At 41.4% G+C, this 19,016-nt stretch overlaps 3 protein-coding genes across 3 annotated transcripts in view; 2 read left to right on the top strand and 1 right to left on the bottom strand.

The window, feature by feature from the left end:
- The window catches only part of SPA17 (sperm autoantigenic protein 17), a 306,364-nt gene that overhangs the window by 258,735 nt on the left and 28,613 nt on the right, over positions 1-19,016 (bottom strand). The gene's annotated exons all lie outside the window — the stretch shown is intronic.
- LOC105864550 (olfactory receptor 8B8) lies at positions 1,496-3,549 on the top strand. Its single transcript, XM_012752492.2, has one exon. The coding sequence runs from the start codon at positions 1,732-1,734 to the stop codon at positions 2,665-2,667; it is 936 nt and encodes a 311-aa protein (XP_012607946.1). The 5' UTR covers positions 1,496-1,731; the 3' UTR covers positions 2,668-3,549.
- OR8B4 (olfactory receptor family 8 subfamily B member 4) lies at positions 16,946-18,046 on the top strand. Its single transcript, XM_076001336.1, has one exon. The coding sequence runs from the start codon at positions 16,960-16,962 to the stop codon at positions 17,887-17,889; it is 930 nt and encodes a 309-aa protein (XP_075857451.1). The 5' UTR covers positions 16,946-16,959; the 3' UTR covers positions 17,890-18,046.

The following is a 19,016-nucleotide window of genomic DNA, read 5'->3' as shown; positions in this document are numbered from 1 at the left end:
GAGAGAGGAGTCAGGAAAGGAGCAAAGGAAGCAAAGCAGAGAGACAGATGTCCGGTGGGAGGAAGGGGAGTCAGGCCTTAAGGCCCGCAGGCTCAGTACGAGGGCCTGGGAGCCTGAGGAGAGCTGAGTAATACTGGAAGGAGCGAGGGCGAGGGACAGGGCCATGGAGGGGATTTCCAAAAATTTAGCAATTTTAGAGAAAACTGTTCTGAACCCATGGGGATTATTCTTTACTGTCAAGTTCAAATTCCTCCAAAGACAGGTTGGTTTGTCCTCTGGACTGGTATTGTGCAACTCCAGTGATGAACTGAAATGTAAGTGCGATGTCGAATGCCCTCTGGCAACTGGCATAACGTTTTATTTTTGCCTTTTCTGCCTCACATTCTTTTGCATATTTAGTTAGGTGAGTTCTGTTATCCTTTTGAAGACATCCTCAGGTCCTTGAAGGCAAGGGTTGTGCTTTATACACTTCATTGTCTCCCATTGGGAGAAACTAAAACACAAGAACACCAGACCGGGAGTAAGATGGACCAAGGTTTAATACGGCCTTTGTGATTTAACCTAGTGGGCATTACTTTATATCTAAAATGGAGGAGATAAAACCCCGCTGATAGGATTTGGGGTAGAATTAAAATGAAATATTAAATTAAAAATGGTATTGGATCCTGGTATGTTGAGGTCAGTGTATAATTATTTTTTTTCTGCTAGGAGGGAAAAAGTGTTAGGCATACATTAAGTGCTTAATAAGTGATAAATTTTATTTTATAAACTACTTATTATTGCACAGTGTTTCATATTACTAAGTAGATGTTAATTGAACACATATTTTAATGTTTCCAAATATTATCAAGGGTATATAAGCAAAAATTCCTTTTTAAAAAAGATAATAACTAGGGCTCTGATCCCAGAGGGACTTTGGCTTTCTACTTCTAATCAGGTCCCCAGATCTCCAAACTCAGAATAAAACTGCTCTATCTCCTGTCACCAGCTGTCACTGATGACAGGTGGGAATGCTGTCTCCCTTCTGCAAACTGGAGAAAAGCCTCAGGGCAAACCTCCGTCAGGTATGTTCGCTGGCTCAGAAAGAGTTCTAGGCAGCCCGGGCTCTGGTATTGCAGTCAGCACTGGGAGCAGAGGGGTCTGTGCAGGTCTTTCATCCGTCAGCTCTGCAGACAGTCTGTCTGAACAAAGGAAGATAAGAGCTGGACCAAAAGGTACATCCTTGAAGCTGCAGGCTGCAGAGGCTGAGTGGCTAAATCAGAGTGTGCGGTCTGAACTTGTCCTATGTCCCCAACCTCGGATACTAATGCTCTGAGAGGGAACCCCTCACCCTTCTGCTCTGTCCCCCATGACTATGAAGTAGACTCTCTGGGCACAGTTGGGCTGGCTCCAGCCTTTGAGAGGACTTTTCCCAGAGATTGGCTCCAGTGTTTGTAAACTGTAGCAGAAACTGGAGTTAGAAGGACATAACAAAAGGATCAACGCGAAGGTCTGAGCGTCTCTTCCTGGAGGGTCTTTTCCAGCAGCGCCCTCCCTTCCTGCGGCGGCAGCATGACCAGGGCGTGAGAACCACACGGGCCTCGGGAAGGGCCCCTCTGCTGAAGTTCAGGATCTCTCTGTGTGCATCTGACTCTCAAGAATGGGGGAGGTGACGGAGAAGGTAGCAGTGGTCTCTCTCTCTCTCTCTAAATGGCTCTTTCCCCTTGTCCCTACAGAAGGCCTTAAAGGAGAATGGCTGCTGGGAACTCCTCCTCTGTGACAGAGTTTATCCTCGCAGGCTTAACGGACCAGCCAGAACTCCAGATCCCCCTCTTCTGCCTGTTTCTAGGTGTCTACGTGGTCACCGTGGTGGGGAACCTGGGCTTGATAACCCTGATTGGGCTGAACTCTCACCTGCACACCCCTATGTACCTTTTCCTCTATAATTTGTCCTTCATAGACTTCTGCTATTCCAGTGTCATCACCCCCCAAATGCTGATGAGTTTTGTCTCAAAGAAGAACATCATCTCCTATGCTGGGTGTATGACTCAGCTCTTCTTCTTTCTTTTCTTTGTCGTCTCTGAGTCCTTCATCCTGTCGGCGATGGCGTATGACCGCTATGTCGCCATCTGTAACCCGCTGTTGTACACGGTCACCATGTCTCCCCAGGTGTGTTTGCTCCTTTTGTTGGGTGTCTATGGGATGGGGTTTGCTGGGGCCATGGCCCACACAGCATGCATGGTGAGTCTGACCTTCTGTGCTCACAACCTCGTCAACCACTACATGTGTGACATCCTTCCCCTTCTCGAACGCTCTTGCACCAGCACCCGTGTGAATGAGCTGGTGGTTTTTGTCGTTGTGGGCATTGATATCGGTGTGCCCACAGTCACCATCTTCATATCTTATGCCCTCATCCTCTCCAGCATCCTCCGCATTCGTTCTACCGAGGGCAGGTCCAAAGCCTTCAGCACCTGCAGCTCCCACATGATTGCGGTTTCTCTTTTCTTTGGGTCAGGGGCATTTGTGTACCTCAAACCCTCTTCTCTTTTACCTATGAACCAGAGCAAAGTGTCCTCTTTGTTCTATACCACTGTGGTGCCCATGCTCAACCCGCTGATCTATAGCCTGAGGAATAAGGACGTTAAAATTGCTCTGAAGAAAACCTTGAGCAGGAGTTCATTCTCCTGAGAAAGGGGCAACACTTAGGAAAGGAACTTTTTTTCTCCCAGAGATGATTCAGGCTCCATTGGTTACATGTGGGAAATTTTAATTCCTTCTCAAATAGGTTCATCCTCCCCATTTTCAGGGTTCTTTAATTTACAAAGATTCTTAAAACTATAGAATTCTCACATTTTGTGGGTTTTGAGGGGTCATTTAATTCAGTCACCTCATATTTATGAGGATCGATTCAGGCTTATGTATCTTCTCCAAGGTCATTCAGCTACTCAGTAGCAGAACTGTGACAAGTCTCTTTATTTCTAATACGGGTTGCTCTCCATTACAGCTCACTTTTCCTCCCTCAGGCTTTGGAAGATTTCATTTCAAATGAGAGCTGGCCTAGGATGTTAAAATCTGATTCTGTCTACGGAAATTTCATGTGACTTTTTAAGGGCTAATTTTAAATATCACATTTTGCAAGAAGGTAGGAGGTATAGAATTTTTTGTTGAGATGGTCTTGGCTAAATGACCAGAGAAATTCTTGAAGAATTTTGCAGACTATGCATGGGAAGTGTGTTAGGACCCAGAGAATAGGAAGCATGGTGCCTCTTGAGACAGTGGTGTGGAGCTTCAGGGACTCGGACTTTAAGGAAACTGGTGATGCCAGGTGGAAGAACTTACAGGAGGTGTCAAGGTTATAATGGACAGAATTTGGGAATTGTTTTACACACAGTCATTTCCATGTTTTCCAATTGTGCTGTTAAAGCCAGGGTGGAGAAGTCTGCAGCTCAGGGTGGTCAGCACAGGATCTGGAGGATTTTTCAGGACCACAGAAAGGCTTGTGTACAAGTCAGTAATCAGGTTAGTGGTACACAGCAGCCAGTCAGCAGAGGGAATGGCCGCTGAGTTAAGTTATGGTGCTACATCAGCAGAGATCATATGGGGTATTTTCTGTATACCTTTCCAGATCAACTTTCTACTCCTTGCCACCTCACTCCACGCCCTTCCAGGTGTTCCCTAATGGGCTCTTTCGTTTTTGGCTGGATTAGGCCAATGGCAGTATCTGCAGAAGAAATCAGAAAGTAGGAGAGTGATACTGTAGTATTCATGTCCCCGACTTCCTCCCAGCTGGGCTGCAATGGCAGCAACAGAACGCCCATTTTCTACTGGGGTACATTAACTGCTCTCTCCCTTGTCTCTTCATGCCAATGGGTTGTAATGTCTCCCTGCTGTTGCTAACCCAGGGAGCTTGACCTTCTTCTGTGGTTTCTCTCAAATACCTTTTTGCTTAAACCCATGCAAACAGTCCCCTCATTATATTTTGTTAAGGACTTTATTTGAGTGTGTCATCTGTTTTCTTCTGGGGCCCTGACTGATGCATCTTCCAATAAAGTGTGGAAGGGTCCGTACAGCTCAGTTTCGTGAATCCACAGTCTAATGGTACTGTGTAAAAGGAGGCAGAGTTGCCTTTTGGTTTAAAAGAAAATTGTAAATGGTAAATACTTTTTGTGAAGCAACAATATGTGAAATGCTTTCAAAATGCTTTCACTTATGAGGCTGTCTTTAGGAAAATATCTTCTATTTGGAAAAAAGTGAAGTTTGGATGGATCTATAGATTTGCTCTTTGGGGTGGTACAGATCAGTAAGGGTGAACTCAAAGAAATGAGAGGATCGTGTCTTGGAGCATGGAGCAGATGAATAGAACAGAATTCAGGTGACAGGACAAGGAGGGGGCAGAGCAGCATAAAGATTCAGAAAGCAGACACTAGGGAGTTGGAGGGCAGAATCAAGTTTGAACCTGAGCTTCTGCTCAGTAGCTGTGTGACCTTAAGCAAGTTACTTGATGTCTCTGAGCATCAGTGTTGTCATCTTTAAAAATGTTTTTCTCAGGGTTATGAAGGGAATTAAACGCCAGGTGCTCAGTAAATTTGTTTCTGTTACTGCTAGAGCCTCTTCCTTCTGGTATTGGAACTTCCACTAATTTATTGTGTGACCTTGGAAAAATTACTTCATCTTTCTGGGCCCATCCTTGCTTATATAAAAAAGATCATATTCTATCAGATTAGTTCTACATTCCATCATTTGTGATATATATTTATTTTATATTGACTGGATAGTCCATGTTTGCTATAGACTGAATATTTGTGTCCCCCTCAAATTTGTATGTTGAAATGATAGTATTAGGAGCTGGGGGTCTTTGAGGGGTGATTAGGTCAGGAGGATGGAGCCCTCATGAATAGGATTAGTGATTTTACAAATGAGGCTTGAGGGAGAACCTTCATCTCTTCTGTCATATTAGAACACAGCAAGAAGGTGCCATCTGGAAACCAGAAAGCAGCCATTAACCAGACATCGACTCCACCAGTGCCTCCATCTTAGACTTCCCAGCCTCTGGAACTGTGAGAGAATAAATTCTGGCTGTTTACAAGCCACTGGATCCGTGATTTTTGTTATAGCAGTCCAGACTAACATGATGTTCATAGTATTTCAAATCATCACCCAAAGAATAACCATGAAATGAGGTCTCCCTTTAGTCCAGTTTTCTGGTCTTCCTGTGTTCTCCTCAGAGTCCATCACTGTTGCTTGTTAGTTGCATATTTTTATATGGGCGCAGCATGTGCAAGCGCGTGTGCCTGCATGTACATATGCACAATCTTTGCCTTGTTTTCAAAGTCATGAAAAACTGCTTTAAAATGTATCTACTGATCAAAATTAATTAGAAGAAGAAGGAGGTAGGGGCTGTTACTAGGATAAATAAATGAACAAAAAAAAAGCAGAAAAAATGTATATGAAGGGTTGTGGTAGGAAAAAAAACGGGAGAGAGAAGGGAATGCTGTGAAAACAAGGGAGCCTGAGCCCTGGCTGTAGAAGTGTGCACCCCAAGAAAGACACAGTGCACAGTAGGCATTTCCTTCTGTGCTCTTGCCTCCCACTCAGTTTTTGTGATTGTGTAATATTCCACCATATGGATGTATTACATCTATTTAATAATTAACAATTTTCTACTACTGTATATTCGATTATTTCCATTTTCCCAATTATAAGTGCTTGTTTAACACATATATTCAGTAAATCTTTGAGTTTCCCCCTACTTAGAATATATTCCTAGATAGAGAATTACTGAATTTACACGAGATTCTTGAATTTTATTGCAAAATTCCTTCTTGAAAGAATATCTCAATCTGCTCTCATTAGCAGAGTAAACATATTTGGACAGTCTACTTTTGGCCAGATACTAGGAAGGGTGCCACTCATGGAAACTTACTGCCTTTAATTTTGGTGATGCTAGTGGTGTTTTTATTATAGTCTCCCTCTTTTTACATCTTTTTTGCCCCACTCTTTTATTTCATCAGCTAATTGTGGCATCTTTCTGGGTAAAGGAAAGAAAAGCCCCCAGACTCTTGCCTGCACTGTTTGGTTGCAAATGCCTTTCTGTCTGGCCACCTTAAAGACATGACTGCTTCTCTCATTTGCTTCCTTCGTTTGTGTTACATTTTACAAGGACCACCCCCTTCCCCCGCAACTCCTACCATGATTTGAGAATGAAAATGCACATGAGTTTAACGTTCAAGGCACTCATGTTTTATAAACTCTAATAATATTTTGTCTTCACATGCAAGTTCTCATTTAATCTCTTCTGTAACAGTATGAGATAATTATCCCTGTTTTATAAATGGGTAAACTGAGTCTTATAGAAGTTAAAGAACTTGCTTAAGATTGCACAGTCAGTGGTGGAGTAAAGAACTGAATTTAGACCGAATCTAAAGCTGCCCACACTTTTAGCACTAGCTTCCTTCCAGAAGGCTCAATCTGCGTGTTCAAGAAAGAGCACATGTGATATATTAATATATATACATATATATTTTCACCTGTACAATGTCCAAATTCTTGCTGCCTTTGAGCTGAGTGAGTCCCCACATTCGCTCTTATTCGGAAATAATTTGCAAAAATCATATGTCAAGGGAAAGACACTAAAGACTTTTCTCCTTATTTAATGAACTGAGAATTAGCTCAATCATTATTATTAGCTCAATAATACAAACATATGTGAGATCTGTTGATCTACTGTTATATGGATTGCACAGTGATGTATTTAGAAAATGTTTATTTGAGTTATATTCCCAATCTCAGCCAGATGATCTCTGCCACATGCAGGGAGCTTAATGCCTGATAGATACAGAAGTTGCTAAATACACATTGAATGAATCTCTAGTAAAACCTTAAAATGCTGAAATCATGCAGTGTTTTGTTTTTAATTTTTAAAAATTATTTTTCTTAAGTTTGCAAAAGCCATGCTTGACTGTTGTAGCAATATGTGAGATAAGGAATATGTAGAAATAAGCAAAAGCTTTAAAAAAAGCTTGCCACCTAAATATTACTGCTCCTTATTTAAAGAAAATAGGATATAAAAAGGAATGAAATAATGTCTTTTGCAGCAACCTGGATGGAATTGGAGACCATTATTCTAAGTGAAGTATCTCAGAAATGGAAAAACAAATACCACATTTTCTCACTTATGAGTGGGTGTTAAATGATAGATATATGTTTCATAAAGTGGTATAATGGACATTAGAAACTTAGAAGGAGGCTGGGCGCAGTGGCTCACGCCTGTAATCCTAGCACTCTGGGAGGCCGAGGTGGGCGGATTGCTCGAGGTCAGGAGTTCGAAACCAGCCTGAGCAAGGGCGAGACCCCGTCTCTACTAAAAATAGAAAGAAATTAATGGGCCAACTAATATATATAGAAAAAATTAGCCGGGCATGGAGGTGCATGCCTGTAGTCCCAGCTACTCAGAAGGCTGAGGCAGAAGGATTGCTTGAGCCCAGGAGTTTGAGGTTACTGTAAGCTAGGCCGACGCCATGGCACTCTAGCCCAGGCAACAGACCCAGACTCTGTCTCAAAAAAAACAAAAAACAAAAAACTTACAAGGAGGGAGACTGACAGAAGGGCGGGGAAGGGGATAAAAAAATTACCTATAGGGTACAATGTACACTTTTCTGGTGACAAGTGCACTAAAAGCCTTGATTCAACATTATACAATTCATATATGTAACAAAAAACACTTGTACTATTCCCTAATTCTATTGAAAAAATTTTAAAAAGATTACCACTCTTAGCATTTTGATAGATGTTCTTTCAGAATGCTTTTCTTTGTGTTTGTGTGTGGTCCTGACAGCTTAGAACAACTTGCAAGTTATATATATACATATAAAAAGATGTGATCATTTTAAATTTCATTTTGTAATTTTATTTTCATTCTGTAATGTATTACAAACAGCTTTCTGTGTGATTAAATATATACATCAAAATTATGATTTTTTTATGACTATATTGGTTATGTTTAAAGATATGTTAGTGGAAAGATATAAAATGTTTCCGTTTGCTTCACAGAAAGCATTGTTTCTTTTTTTGGAAGAGAGTTTTAGCAGTGATGTTTCATTTGATGGTCCCAAATTCCTTTTCTAAAGTATAAGGGAGGCTTTTCCTTTGATTTATCCTTAGGTGCCAAATTCTGCATCTCTCCTCCCGCCCCACCACTTTAGTTCAGGTTTATTGTTTCTAGTTCCATCCATCTCATTTCCAAAAGTCAAAAGGCAGTCTGGCATATCAACACCTTCCCATCTTGCTCACCATTGACTACAGTCAAGTCCAAACTCTGTGGTGACAACTGATCTGGGCCCAAACTGTGATTCTAGCTTAGCTATTGCTTTGCACCTCCTGTTCCTGAGAGGTGTGTGTGTGGGTCTATGTCCCAGCAGGTAAATAAGAAACTGACCCTTTCTCTTCTCCCATATTCTCCCCACCCCACTCCAAGGGAGAGGAGTGGTTTATATAAGACTGATGAGAAATTGGGAGAATGAACAATGGCTCGGTGTGGTCCACCTACTCCCTATAACCTGACTCCCTGTGTTCTGGCAGAAGAAGCACATTCTCAGGACCCCCACTGACCTCTTGCATTTGCAACCCCTCTCCTTTGTGGTGAAGGCAACTGCTGTCCAGCTCAGTTTAGACCTGGATTCACAAATTTGATCTGTGATGTGCAAAGAGTGAATTACAAGGTCCTATTGTGGATGCACATTCAAGCTGGGTCTTCCAGTCAGCTTTGTTAGCAATAAGGCTGGTGTTTTTCCCGTGTGACTTCTGTGCCTAAATTCTCAATTGATGCTCGACTAACAGTAGGAAGAAGGATATGATTAATTACCACCATTAGCCCCCTCCAACAATCTCTCACTCGTCCCTGCCATGTACACAGTGATTCAATTCTCAATATCACTTGTCATCCTAAGATTTGTAGTGCTTTCCCCCTTCTGCCTCATAAGCATTTGTATTTCCTTTTGTGGTTCTCTTTGCTTAGAATGCCATCCTGATTTTTTCTGCTAGTAACCTTCTACTTGTTATTTAAGACTAATAGTGATACATTTCTAAAACCATATCATAAAGCAAATTGTGCATTTCTACAGTAACAAAAGAATAATTAGAGACTGTTTCTGAATAAAGAGCTAGCATAAAATATCTTGTTATAAAATCAAAGATATACTTTCTATAATACCCCATAATTTTTTTAAAAGTAAAACTATTTTCCAAGTTTTACAAGGTGTGCAAAAAGCTATTCTATATATTGATTTTAAAAGAGATCTCAGATATAAGGCCATCCTCATATTGCCATCTGATCTTTCACAAAGCAGACAAAAACATACACTGGGGAAAAGAATCCATATTCAATAAGTGGTGCTGGGAAAACTGGATATCCACATGCAGAAGATTGAAACTGGATCCCTACCTCTTACCTCTTACAAAAATCAACTCGTGATGGATAACAGACTTAAACCTAAGGCATGAAACCATAAAAACTCTAGAAGAAAAGGTTGGAAAAACTCTTCCTATATAAGACATCAGCTTAGGCAAATAATTTATGAAGAAGACCCCCAAAGCAATCATAGCAATAACAAAAATAAATAAATGGGATCTAATTAAATGAAAAAGCTTCTGCACAACCAAGGAAACTACTGTTAGAGTGAATAGACAACCTACAGAATGGGAGAAAAAATTTGCTTTCTACACATTCAATAAAGGGCTGATAACTAGAATCAATAAAGAACTCAAGAAAATCAACAAGAAAATAATCAAACAACTCCATTAAAAAGTGTGCAAAGGATATGAACAGAAACTTTTCAAAAGAACACAGATTAATGGCCAACAAACACCATATGAAAAAATGCATCTCTAATCACCAGGGAAATGCATATCAAAACCACAATCTCACTCACAATCTCACTCCAGTGAGAAAGGCTTTTATCAAAAAGTCCCAAGAAAACAAATATTGGCATGTGGATGTGGAGAGATAGGAACACTCTTACACTGCTGGTGGGACTGCAAAATAATATAACCTCTGCGGAAAGTAATATGGAGATTCCTCAAAGAGCTACAAGTAGAACTGCCATTTGATCCAGCAATCCCACTACTGTGTATTTACCCAAAGGAACAAAAGATATTCTATAAAAAACACATATGCACTCAAATATTTATAGCAGCACAATTCACAATTGCAAAGGTGTGGAAACAACCCAAGTGCCCATCAATACATGAGTGTATTAATAAAATGTGTATGTATACCATGGAATACTACTCAGCCATAAAAAATGGTGAACCAGAGACCATTCTTCTAAGTGAAGTATCACAAGAATGGAAAACCAAACACCACTTGTATTCACTATTAAATTGGCACTAACTGATCAACACTTCTGTGCACATATGGAAATAACATTCATTGGAAATCAAGCAGGTGGGAGAGGGCAGGAAGAGATGGGTAAATGCACACCTAATGGGTAGAATGTACACTATCTAAGGGATGGGCACACCTTGACTCAAACTATATAGGAGCAATTTACGTAACCAAAATGTTTGTACCCCAATAATATTTTGAAATAATAAATAAATACACAGGATCTCAGAGCCAATAAAGAGCACATGAAGAAACAGAATACTAAATAACATTGACTAATTTAACATATACTATTTAATCTTTTATAAAAATAATTATTGAGCCACTATCTTCCTTAGATATTAAGCACAATCCCTTTTGTTTTATTTTATTTTTATATGACCCACATTTCAAAAAGCTGTCCAGATAATTCATTGACTGCATTTCTATTTAGCCAGCAAAACTTATATTCATTTCACTAAGTATCATAATTTAGCTTATTAAGGAAAAAGGAATCATTGATGAATTAAAGGTTTTGAAAATTTTGTTACAAGTGTATGAAGAATAGCAATTTCTGGAATCTGTGGTGCTTGTTCATTTTATTCCCCAAACCACATGCAAACAACATGTTCCTGGAGGGGAGGATCATTCAAAATAGAGTAAAATTTTTTTGGGGGGGTGTTGTTACACCTGTGTTTGAAGATGATCATGGGGAGTGTGTCTGCCTTCATCACAGGGAGATGAGAAAGTTGCCCCCCAGCTAGGATGTTTTCCCTGTCTCCACTCCCTACTCATGGCCCCCTTAATCTCTGGTCCATATTGTACCAGCCAGGGATCTGAGCTGCAAACAGCAGATGTTGATTCTGTTAACTTTAGCAAAAAGGGAGCTAATTGGCAAGAAATGGGGTAGTTTGCAGAATCTTACAGCAGGCTGGGGAACCAGCTTTTGGAGCCAGGCAGGCAGGATTGCAGCCAAGTTACACCCCACAACTGTCTGGTTAGCCTGCTGGCACCTCCAGCACCTGACATTTATTATTGATTGGCAGATGTTTTTGTTTTTCTTTGTCTTTGCCAAAACGCAACATCGATGGTTCCGGTTTCTTTGTGTCGCTTGCCACAAACCCAAGAGTCCTGCATGGGAACATCTGGCCAGCTAATGTTTTCTGGGGAGCTCTCACACAAGGAGGCTGAGTCCTGGCTCCAGCCAAGGCTCACACAGGGGCAGATTCCTCAAACACCATCACAAACAATGATTTTTATCTATGCTTCCTTTTTAGTTTTAAAACTGAGTTTCATTTCCATAAGGAGGCCTTCTCAGACCTTCAAGACTTAGTAGGGCCGCCTGTTAAGTGGTTTCATAGCTCCCATTACCTTGGCAGACTGACTGCATTTCTAGTTGTGTCTCAGTATCTGTTTATTTTAGCTCTCTCCATCTAGATTGCATGTTTGAAAGTTCAGAGGCTGTGTCTGTTTTGATTATTTTTAGAGCCCTATTTTTAGAGCAAAACCCAGGGCCTAAAAGTGTTAAATGCTTGTATCTGTTGGAACTTCTTTTTTCTACATTTTCTATATTTTTAAAATTATATTTCTAATTCATAGTCTCTCTCACACTGATGCTGGCTTCTGGACAATTTCTCCAGCTCTATCTTCCAGTTTATTTACTTTCTCTTCATTTGTGTCTAATAGGCTAACAGATTCAGAGAGATCCTAATTTCAATTATCATATTTTTATTTCTACTAAAAGTTCTATTTGATTCTTTAAAATTTTGATGGCACCTTTCTTCATGTTTGATGCTCCCTTCATTATACTTTTCACTTGCTCTTTTATTTCTTTAAACATATTAAGTACATTTATTTTGCATTTTGTCCCTGACAAGCCTAGTGTTTCTGTAGGTCTGGTTAGGTATGTAGTTTGTGTTTTACCGTTCATAGTGGTTCGCATTCATGGTGGCTTATTTTGTATTTGTTTAGTGATTTTCATCATGAGCGCATGATTCTTGGATATTTATCTGGAGAAATTCTTTGATATCTGGATTAAATTGTACTCTCTAGACAGGACTTTTTGTTGTTATATATGTAATGTGAATTTTTTGTCTGACACACACAGGTGGTTAGAAATTCTCAGGAAACATTTTGTATCTTTTTCTGCCTGTCTAGGGCCAAGGCCAAGTCTGATACATTTCTTGGCCTGCTCCCTCTGTAGGCTTTTTTTCTTCCTCTTGTTTAACCACTGATAATGTTTCCCTTGGGGGGAGTCAGTAATATGAGTCAATCATGGTTCCAAAATCCCAACCTGCTTAAGGTTCCAGGTTTGATCTCTCATGTCCTGCATAGGTAACTAATCCAACCCCAACTCTGGGCCCCCAGGAATCCACGAGTCCTCGGAGGTAAACTCCAGGTCCAGTGCTCATGTGTCCCTGCAAATCCTGACTTTCTTATATTTTCTCTTTTGCGCTCACAGATTTTCACTTAGTTTCTGCCAGCTCAAACATGAATAAATAGATGCTTTTTATATTTCATCCAGAATTCTTTGTTTTGTTTTCTCAGGAGAAATCTTTCTGAATAAGAAGTTTGCCATATTGCTAGAAACAACTGGCCTTAGTAAATATTTATTGGATGATGAATACACTGACTTCTACCCTAATGAACAGAAAATTCTTTCTCTCTCTTCCGTTGCTGGATCACTGCTACACATCTGCCAAAATGTCATTCAGGAAGGGAAAATGCAGGTGGTAAAAAATTGTATCTGCTAAAAAGAAATGCCTGTTTTCTTCATAAAAGCAAATCTCAAAAAATATTGTCCAGATATGGAACTGGAAAGAGACTTCCTGGGTAGCAAGAGGGAATTGGATTGAGTAAACCGGGCCTGCACTGCAGATTCTTCTGGCCACTTCCCTGCGGTATTTTTCCGATGTCCACCCACTAGTATGCAGGCCCTAAAGGGCTTCTGTTCCCATCAACACTGGACAAATGACCAAAAACTTGCTGCCTTGTAGGGCACAGTAAGTCCTCACTTAACGCCATGTATAGGTTCTTGGAAACTGTCACTTTAAGCAAAATGATGTACTGTATAATGAGACCAATTTTACCGTAGCCTAATTGATATAAAGAAGAGTTAAGTTATTACAGTGTATTGGGTATCATTGCACTTAAAGTGGCACTTTCCAAGAACCTATAGATAATGTTAAGTGACTGTATCTTGAGACAAAGCCAGAGAGTTTTAACATGACTGTCCTGAAGGCTAGGGGATGACAAAAGAGAAATAAATGAGGGGAGGGGCAGGAGGAGAGAGAGACAGAGAGAGAGAGACGGAGAGAGAGAGAAAGAGAGAGAGAGAGAGAGAGAGAGAGAGGAGAATGGGTGCCAGGAGAAAGCTGTATCGTTTTATGACCTAACCTTGGAAGTCACATAGCATCAATTCCACCATACTGTATTGAAGAAGTCCCAAGTCCCTGCCTAAGAGAGCATATCGACCCCATCTCTTGATTGGAGGAGTGTCAGTCCTATTACACCAAGAGCATGTGGAATGCAAGATATATATATGTGTGAGCATGTGTGTATGTGTATGTGTTGGGATGGCCATCTTTGGAAAATACAATCTGCCACACACATATACATCGTATAGTTGTTAGAAACATCACATTACAGTAGGAAACATCCAGCATAATGCCAGGCACTCTGTCGCTGCTCCATATGCATTAATTCTTTCTTCTTGATTTCCTCTCTTTATATAAGAAAAATATAACAGGTTTTTATTTTAAGGGACACAAGATGGAAAAGAAGTAAAAATGGTATTTTTCTTGCATGTTCTACTATATTGAGCTGTCAGGTCAGTAAATACCCACTTTACAAATGAGGGAATTATGGCTCAACGCTGTTTAGCAATTTTAGTCTTAAACTAATTTAGTAGGATGATATATATATATTTTCTCCACTTATGTTTTAAATAAACTTTTTATTTAAGTGTAACATAAGGATATAGTTCAGTGAATTTTTGCAAAATGAACACATCTGTATAACCAGCACCCCTGTTGGAACCAGACATTGTCAGCCCTGAAATGCCCTTCAGATTTCTTTCCAGGCATCAGCCCTTTTCTTCTCGGCTAAGAGAAACTGCCATCTGACTTCTAACACCATAGATTAGTTTTCTTGTTTTTAAACTTTATATAAAAGAAATCATAAACTATATGCACTCTTTTGTGTTTGCTTCCTTTTGCTCCATTAATATGCATGTGACATCTGTGTCATTATTTTTCATGGATATATAGAATTTTATTTTATTAATATCCTACCATTTGTTATTCATTCTACATTTGGTTGACATGTGTGTTTTCAGTTTGGGGCTACTATGTATGCTATGAACATTCTTGGCATGTTTACCTAAAGAGATAAACGCATTTACTTATTATTATTGGGTATGCACCTGGTGGTAGAATGGGTCAAAGTATTATGTATATGTCCAAGTTTGTTAAATACTGCCAACCAACTAATTATACGCATATATAGCAATATACAACAATATACTAATGTTTACTCCTTATACCAATACAATTCCTATCTTCTTATTTTTCCTTTTCACCCATTATAGGCAGGTAGCTCAAGTTTGTGTTTTCTTGCTTTAGGATTTTCAGCTAGTATAAATCAGAAGCAGCTTGCAGTTACTGCCCTTCCCAGTTTTTAAGCCAGGGTCCACTGATGAGATAATATTGGTTGTCTAGAAGCGTAGGTTCAGGTAAGAAAGACCTTGAGAGCAAGGAGGGTGAAAGACAGAGACTGTCAGACAGGAGATAGAAGTCAGTGGGATTAGGAGACTGCGGGGGCCAGAGGACCTCAAGAGCTGCTTTTGCTCTTTTTAGTAGTGTGACCATATAATTTGTTATCCAAGTCCAGACACACTTCACTCTGGTGAAGGGTGTGCTATTAATACAATGATTATATAGGGATAATGAGTGTAAATTAGGACCATCCCAGGAAAACTGGGATTACTTTAGGCAGCCTCAGTGGAAACTTACAAATGCAGATGCTCACACATCTTTGAATGTTTCTTAAAATATTCATGTAGCAGATCATATGGAGAGCAGCTTTGTCATCCGAAGAATGGCAGGATTAAACCCTCAGATACATTTCCCGTTATACCTTAATCCTGCACGCCTATAGAGTAACTCCATGCAGGGGTGTGCGTGTGTGTTTCCTTGCATATGTGTTGTGATATTTTAGTCTCCTCATATATAGTAAAGGCCTGTCTGTAGCCCTTATTAGAGCTGAGAGTAGGTGGTGTTGTGGTGGAGGTGGTGTGGCTTCTTCACTGTTCCAAGCAGCTCATGGTCCCAGAAACATTTTACTGAGGTGCTTTCTGTAGATCTGACCTGAACTTTTTTCCCCCTTGGTCCTACTTTCAAAGTTTTCCGTGAGATTTTGGAAGTAGAGGCTAAATTGGGGGCTATTCTTCCTTAAAGTCAACTAAGGCTCTAAAAGTTAATGAGAGAGGAAAAACAAGCCCCCAAACTCACTGCATGATGTGAAACCCCAGAGTAAGGGGAGTTTGAGTAGAACACCTGCTGTCAAGATGCCGGGCAAACACCACAATCCAGGGTGTAAACAGGCAGTGCAATTTTTTCCCTACAGAGACAGATCTCGGAGAAATTCCCAGGGTACACTGTGTCTAATCAGGTCCCTGAGATCGTCAAGCAGCTTAAAGTTCTCTGGGATATGCCGGCAGGGGTCTGGTCAAAATGGGAGTTGCTAGTTTTTCCCCCTGAAGTTGCTTGAGACGATCTGGGAAAATCCACAAACAGAAGTCACGGTCTATTCCTCAAGCACCTTGGAGCCTGGGGTCTGTGAAAGCTCTGACTCCCAGCACCAAAGGAATCAGAAGAGTTAAACACACAAGGCTGTCTGCTTTCCCTGCTAGCAGCTACATTTTCTCTTTCTGGCTAATGGAAAAAGAGGCTGCGCGAGGCCCCGCACTGAGGGGGCCCAGGGAGAAGGTCTGAGGCCCGTCTTTCCTGATGGTTTTCTTTCACACCCACAACCACGGGATCTGGGAGTATCCATCCCTTCTCTGCTCTCAACGCTGATCCTGGGGTGAGTTGGAATGAAGGGGCGGAGAGGAGAGGGGTGGGATGTGCAGAGATGGTGAGGGTAGTGGACACCCTCAGCCTTCTCTCCAGGGGGGACCCTGGGATTTAGCTAGGAGGGGAAGCAGAGAGTGGGAGGACACAATGAGGCAATGGGAGCTTTTGTCTCTCAGAGCCCAAGCAGCAGGTCCAGGTTGTACTCCTGGCTCCTGGGTGTCTCTTCTGGAGGTCCTTGGGCAGCCAATTCCAGTATGCCATTTCCTCATCTCTTAAGCAGGGGCAGAATTCTTGCTGCCTGTGCTAATGGACTCTAGCTCGAATTCACGATCAGCCCAGGGCAGCTGCGATACCGTCACAGACACTGTGTCAATAGCTTGCGGGGGGTCGGGGTGGGGGGCATGGGCAGGGATATAGATGAGGGAAGAAAGGAGAGCGGACATTCACACACTGGCTTATCTTCTAGAAATTTCTTCCAGTAGTCATGTTGTGCCTGTCATGACTCTTGTGTTTTGTTCTGTTTCCCAGGTGACTCACCAGAAGAGAATGACTCTGAGAAACGGCTCCTCAGTGACTGAGTTTATCCTTGTGGGATTATCAGAGCGATCAGAGCTCCAGCTCCCCCTTTTCTTCCTGTTCTTAGGGCTCTATGTGTTCACTGTGGTGGGCAACTTGGGCTTGATCACCTTAATTGGGCTGAATTCTAGCCTTCACACCCCAATGTACTTTTTCCTCTTCAACTTGTCCTTCATAGATCTCTGTTATTCCTGTGTGTTTACCCCCAAAATGCTGAGTGATTTTGTGTCAGAAAATATCATCTCTTATGGGGGATGCATGACTCAGCTATTTTTCTTCTGTTTCTTTGTCAATTCTGAGTGCTGTGTGTTGGTATCCATGGCCTATGATCGCTATGTGGCCATCTGCAACCCTCTGCTGTACACGGTCACCATGTCCCCTAGGGTCTGTGCTGTGCTGATGTCTGGCTCATACGCGACAGCGTTTGCTGGGGCCATGGCCCACACTGGAAGCATGCTGAGACTGGCCTTCTGTGATTCCAACACCGTCGACCACTACCTGTGCGAAGTTCTCCCCCTCTTGCAGCTCTCCTGCACCAGCACCCGTGTCAATGAGCTGGTGTTCTTCATTGTTGTGGGACTGGTCATCGCAATATCCAGCGTCAGCATCTTCGTCTCTTATGCTTTGATTCTCTCTAACATCCTTCGTATTCCTTCTGCTGAGGGTAGATCCAAAGCCTTTAGCACGTGTGGCTCCCATGTAATTGCCGTTGCCCTGTTTTTTGGGTCGGGAGCATTCACCTATTTGACAACCTCTTTTCCAGGCTCTATGGACCAGGGTAGATTTGCCTCCGTCTTTTACACCAGCGTGGTTCCCATGCTTAACCCTTTGATCTACAGTTTGAGGAATAAGGATGTTAAACTTGCCCTGGTTAAAACCCTGAAGAGAGTGCTCTTCTGATGGGTCTCTTTGTATCATTGGTGGTTAATGCGTGGTAAGCATCATACTCAAGTACCTTTTTATCCATAGGTGGAGGAATTTTTAACCTTTTCCCTCAAACAGGGTCTTCTCTCCACTTTTAAAACTTGGAAATCTCTTGCCTATAGTCTCCTTGAGAATTACAGCATTTTGTACCACTTAAGTTGGTTCATTGCATGCAACTAAGTGTCTATAATGTGCCTGTTGTTTCCTGGACTCTATATTAGGTACAAGAGATGAACAAGATGAGACTGCACACCTTCTGTTCCCTTGGTAGACTAAATGGGTTTGACTGAGCTGGAACATCTCTGCCTGAGAGAAGGGGCAGGTGATGGTATAAGGGTCCAGGAACATTTCCTTTTTAGTTACATGAGTGGTCTTACCAAAGACCACAGGTAGATACCTTAGTGCCACAGGTAACACAATCTTCCAACTCTCTGAGAAGTTGTTTGGTCAGGAAGATCGTAAGCCTCCCTTTCACATACGTGTATGTACACAAGGGAAGGCTTCACTTAAGAACTTTACATGGCCTGATGTGTAAGGAAACATCAAACCCCAAATCTTGTATTTCAAAGACTCAAAACTCCTGGAACTTGGGATGGTAACTGCAGGTAGATGATCCTATAACTAGACCAATTTTTTAGGGACTCAGGCTGAAAGAGCAAAGAAGAACTTCCAGGGATTTGCATGATTATGTGAAATGCTGCCTTTGTCCTGCCCTGGAGATAATGAACAAATTATGGGGTTTGTAGGAAAATTCTTTTATTCGTAAAGTGGATTTAGATTTTACTGTCTCTGAGAATGTGTGCATGTGTGTGTGTGTGCCCATGCGTGTGCGTGTGTGTGTGTGTGTGTATGTGTGTTACAGTTAACCATTACAGAATCAGAAAGAAAGAGGAGTCATATTACACTTCCCACTCACAGAGCATCTGGAAGGGATCTGAATTTTGAGTGCCAAAGACCACTCTGTACTACTCAGTGAAAGATTCTGCTGTTCTATATCCAATAGCTCAGATTTCAAGAAATACACCCTTAAAATCTACCCTGAGTGTAGGGAGGGAGGCGAATGCAGGGCGAGAGTGGTGCATATGGGAGATGGGAGGGTGGGG

This window comes from Microcebus murinus, chromosome 4, assembly GCF_040939455.1.
Source record: "Microcebus murinus isolate Inina chromosome 4, M.murinus_Inina_mat1.0, whole genome shotgun sequence".
In the NCBI taxonomy this organism is placed as follows: Eukaryota; Metazoa; Chordata; class Mammalia; order Primates; family Cheirogaleidae; genus Microcebus; species Microcebus murinus.
This window is presented reverse-complemented; position numbering and strand designations above follow the sequence as displayed.

Excerpts from the sequence above, each read along its gene's own strand:
- LOC105864550 (XM_012752492.2), top strand. The coding sequence starts at position 1,732 with ATGGCTGCTGGGAACTCCTCCTCTGTGACAGAGTTTATCCTCGCAGGC.
- OR8B4 (XM_076001336.1), top strand. The coding sequence starts at position 16,960 with ATGACTCTGAGAAACGGCTCCTCAGTGACTGAGTTTATCCTTGTGGGA.